At 41.6% G+C, this 4,901-nt stretch overlaps 1 protein-coding gene across 1 annotated transcript; it reads right to left on the bottom strand.

The window, feature by feature from the left end:
• Positions 1–827: 827 nt before the first annotated feature.
• LOC123965767 (beta-1,4-galactosyltransferase 5-like) lies at positions 828–1,869 on the bottom strand. The gene is made up of 4 exons (XM_046042127.1): positions 1,727–1,869; positions 1,316–1,503; positions 1,097–1,219; positions 828–834 (listed from the first exon to the last, which is right to left on the bottom strand). Exons 1-4 carry the CDS (start codon positions 1,772–1,774, stop codon positions 828–830), a joined length of 366 nt encoding a protein of 121 aa, XP_045898083.1. The 5' UTR covers positions 1,775–1,869.
• Positions 1,870–4,901: the final 3,032 nt, after the last annotated feature.

Here is a 4,901-nt window from a genome sequence, read left to right as displayed (position 1 = left end):
TAACAATCTGAGCAAATTCAATAGGGACCTCGCACGGTCGTGCTCGGGCCCTAATTATTTGTGTGGTTCATCAACGGTGATAAAATATCCGAAAGTCCCACGAGGTGCGGACAACACCAGTGAAGCCGGGGGTCAGTCTCTTCAGCAAGCGTTCCTCTTCTGCCACCACACACACGCTACGCCTTCACTTGCGCACTGACGACCCAAGGTTAGGGTTACAATTTTGGATTTATTCACGCACTTTAAAAACATTTAGAAAATTACATTTTAAAGTTTTATTCTTTTTACATGTTTATTTACAGCATTAAACGTTGAAATGTATATTGTAATAGGCTGTATATTAACTTATCGGGAGATGTAGTTAATGTAAAATCAGACATTGAGCACCCCCATATCGCCAAAATAGCATGATCCTCATTTCGCTGCGAAGCTTCCACTGTGAGATTGACAGTCGAATTAGGCTCCGCCCATCAAAGCATCAAATCTTCGACTATTCGGGGTCAGCCCTATTGAGGACATTTATCAGACTTCCCTCACCTCCCTCTGAGACACTACTACACACTAAATGGTCTGTACAGCGCCTTTCTGTCACCCCATTCACACACTGACGGCAGAGGCTAAGGTACCAACTGCACATCAGAACCGAAATAACATTCATACACATTCACACACCAAAGGCAGGATTCAGTGTCTTGCTCAAGGACAGTTCCGACATACAGACTGGAGGAGCCGGGGATCAAACCACGCATATTCTTGTTAGTGGACAACCACTCTATCCCCTGAGCCACAGTTGCCCACTACTTGTTTCACATATGCAATAGAACTCCCTAACACCTGGAAACACACAAGGATGTAGAAAATCACATTTCACATTTAACCTTTGAGACTGACAGTCATAATCAAGCTTGTGATCTTTGTTGGGGAGTCTGTTAGAGCATACTTCAAGCTCTGTTTGCGGAAACAAAGCTGCCGATTCCTGCACTAGTGTGCGTGGAGAAATCCCTTCCCAAAAAAAGAACAAAACCAATTGAGTTACTACATGAAGGGGTCTGAATACTCTCTGAATCCACTGTCCACCCCCCTTAAGTAGACCAACCTGTTCCACAAGTCATCATCCTCTCCTCCCCAGCCCCAGAATGCATTGGGAAAGCCATTAATCTTGTGGAACTGCTCTACGGTGAGTCCACTCACACCACCAAAGAACTCACAGTATGGAAGACTGCAAACCACAAAACACATGAGTTAAACACAGATCTACAAGCATTTGTATTTTATATTTTCTCAACAAAGATCTACATGTTGATGGCACACTCACATGTACATGTATTTGTCCAGCTTGGCAGCAAAGTGGCGTGGCATCTGGCCACAGCCGTAGTAGTTTCGGTCATTCTCTGGGATGTGGTCAACATCATGGAAGATCAAGCAGTCCCAGTCCAAGTCCTTGATAGCCTCCAGGAATCCCACATTAAACAGCATGGCTCTGTTGAAGGGCTGGCTCCCACTCTAAACACACATACACACTCCCTGAGTCAATGAGCCTGGTGCCACTATCAAAGAAATAAAGAAGTCACAGGAAGCTTGTTTAACTGTCTTCACTACCCAAAAAGCTTCTCAAACATGAGCTCAGAACAGTTTAATTCAGATGAATGTTAGACTTGTAGATGGACAACAATACCTCCCCAAATACTGCAGGATACACACACACACACCCCCCAACAGAATGTACCTGTTCGATGACGTAGAAGGCAAACTGCAGTCGCTGTCTCTGTAGCATGGGGATGAGGTGTTGGAAGAGGATGGGGAGATGTTCATGGCGGTTTCTAAATGGAATCAGGATGGCCACCTACAGCACAAATAGTAGCATCAACCCATACCTACTAAATGCATCTGGTTTCCATGTTTGTTTTGTCTGAAGAATTTACATTACAGTGTTTCCCCTGCCATTGTTTTGGAGTGGCCTTCTATTGTGGCCAGCCTAAGGCACACCTGTGCAATCCCCATGCCGTCTGATGAGCATCTTGATATGCCACACCTGTGAGGTGGATGGATTATCTCAGCAAAGTGCTCAATGACACAGATTTTGACAGATTTGTGAACAATATTTGAGAGAAATAGGCCTTTTGTGTACATAGAGAAAGTCTTAGATCTTTGAGTTCAGCTCAGGATGAATGGGGGCAAAAACAAAAGGGTTGCATTTAGAATTTTGTTCAGTGTTGCATTATAGTATTTTTTTGAACTGTTGCAATACATTTATTGTGAATTGTCCCCATAAATAATTGCACATACATTTGAACATTTCTATTCTGCATGATACATCAAATTAATTTATATTTATTCAATATGTAATATTATTGTTGAATATGAAATGTTATTATACCACATGATTACACACTCTTTATGATGACCAAATGTGCTTAAATTGTAAAACACAGAAACAGGAAACAGAATCGGGAAAAATTTTTACAGAATCTGGCAACAATTGTAAACAGACTTCATAGGGCTCTATCCATGGTCTTGTTGCCCAATACGTGAATGTAGCATAACTGTAACAAGCTCCATGATGAGCTTTTTGTCTATGATCAGGAGGTAGTAACTTTAGCAGCAAAGATGTCGCAGAGGAACGGAGAAAGTGATGAGTCTAACAGGCAAAAATTAGATATATATCCCGGTACCTTTTAGGCTGAAAACCAATACAAAATATATATCTGTATATCACGCTTCTTGCCATCACTCTCTCCCTGTGTGTCTGCTGCAGTGACTTTCTCCATCAGTAGTAGGCTATGTTATAAAAACAAAAACTTGTCTTCTGGACTTTTCAACCCGCAATTCCATTCACAGCAGCTGCTGCGCCACATGTACCAACGTGGTAGCTAACGAATGACATCTGCACTGGTGTGTTCATTGCCGCTTTACCTGGTCTGTGCTTGTAAGATATCCACTGTGTCGCGACTTGTAACATAACTCTGTGTTCAGACACGGACAAGTCCATTGGCAATAGAGAGTCGTATTTTACAAACCAGGAGCTAACTGTAGCCTAATATTAGACAAATAGACATAGTCTAAGTAGCACAGCTGCAGCTGACACATGCAGGAAGACAGAAAATTGCAGACAGTGTGAATGCCTAAATGAACCGCATAGTCTATAATAATGCGTTGATTTGATGTGTTCTTATGGCATCTATGAAAATCTTAGCCTTGTTCTTTCAGCTCGGCTGTGTCTTGTCGTTTCCACATTAAAAGACTCGGACACTGAATAAGTGGTCAATCCAACTCACTTTTAAGAACTTCTTGTCACTTCAAAAAATGAGATTCATTTATTTAACACACTCAAAAGTGTTCCAAACATTGTTCTAAATTAACTTCATACAGCAACAAAATGAAAAATCCATTCAGGCCATAAAATGTGCTCAAATAGGTGGTCGAAAGACTGAATCTCGATATTTAGGCTACTGAAAACCCCCGCACATAACCTGCGCCCACATAGCAAAAGGTGGGCCAGTACATGACCAATTGCTCTAATACAAGATAGCTACCAACCTAAAATAAATAGCCTACATTCATATTAAAATTAATTTCAATCCATATCAAACTATATGCTGATAGTTTTCAGCCTCACAAAGACAAATGAAACCCATATATTTAAATGTCTGCAACAAGCTGTGTGAAACAGACTTGGAGCAAATAAAAATATAAAACATTTCAAAGCAGTAAGTGGGCTAACTGTAAAAACCTACAATAGTAGTTTACAAGGCTTTTCAATCAGTCTCTGTAGGATGATATTGCTGTACAAACGTTTCTCCATATCACTGCAGCAAACAAAAAGCAGCCTATAAAACAGTCTGTGGGATCTCCTACAGATGATGATGTCATTTCCCAAGACAGCCGATTGGTCAGTAGGCAGCGTTTTTAAAGAGTTGATCTCTTATCTGGAACATAACCTGCTCTGGAGCAGGTTAGCCGTTCAGCATAAGTTACCATGGCGATCTACCCCAGTAAGAAGTGAACCACCGTTATGGTACTGAAAACCAAGGGTTAACCCCGAAGTTATCTGGATAAGCTCAGATCCTGCTTCGTGGTACAGGCCCAAAGTCTTCAGCAGTGTCGACCAGCATCCCTCCATGTTGTGAGCTAAAGGGGGGCAGACGCAGAGGGAGGGGCGGGGCTGCGTGGTGAGGGACAGAGGGGAGCAAATGCCGGCAGGACTTTACGGAAACATATTAATTAACTCAACATCAAACTATATCGTTATAAACGGTATTGTCAATTTTACATCTCTTTTGAAATTCATTCAAATCATTATACCGATATACCACCCAGCCCTAACAACACCACATATCCGTAACACGCCCGCTCCACTTTGGAAATCACTGCAACCAATTCTTTTCGTTATAGTGTACCGAGCACCTGGCCCGTATTCTGAATTCTTATCTGAATTTGCAGAGTTTTTGTCAACTTTAGTCCTTAAAACGGACAAAGTTATTATTGTAGGGGATTTTAATATTCATGTGGACGTTGAGAATGACAGCTTCAGTACTGCGTTTATCTCTTTGTTAGATTCCATCGGCTTCTCTCAGAGTGTTCATGAACCGACTCACTGTTTTAACCACACCCTCGACCTTGTTTTGGTGTATGGTATTGAAATTGAACATTTAGTGGTGTTCCCACAGAATCCCTCTTTGTCCGACCACTGTTTGATAACTTTTGAGTTTGTATTGCTGAACTACTCGCCATTGGGCAAAAATTTCTATACAAGTTGTCTGTCTGATAGTGCTGTAGCTAAATTTAAGGATGCGATTCCATCAGCTCTAAATTCATTATCAAGTCACAAAGTAACGGAGGACTCCTATGCTAATTTCAGTCCCTCCCAAATCGATCATCTTGTTGATAGTGCTGCAGGCTCG

This window comes from Micropterus dolomieu, unplaced genomic scaffold (genome assembly GCF_021292245.1).
Source record: "Micropterus dolomieu isolate WLL.071019.BEF.003 ecotype Adirondacks unplaced genomic scaffold, ASM2129224v1 contig_11212, whole genome shotgun sequence".
Lineage (NCBI taxonomy): Eukaryota > Metazoa > Chordata > Actinopteri > Centrarchiformes > Centrarchidae > Micropterus > Micropterus dolomieu.
The sequence above is the reverse complement of the archived record's forward strand: the minus strand, read 5'-3'. Positions and strand labels throughout refer to the sequence as shown.

Excerpts from the sequence above, each read along its gene's own strand:
- LOC123965767 (XM_046042127.1), bottom strand. The coding sequence starts at position 1,774 with ATGCTACAGAGACAGCGACTGCAGTTTGCCTTCTACGTCATCGAACAG. Across the intron at positions 1,504-1,726 it reads CCTTCTACGTCATCGAACAG|AGTGGGAGCCAGCCCTTCAA; the intron begins GTACATTCTGTT and ends ATGTGTGTTTAG. Across the intron at positions 1,220-1,315 it reads CTGGACAAATACATGTACAT|TCTTCCATACTGTGAGTTCT; the intron begins GTGAGTGTGCCA and ends TGTGGTTTGCAG.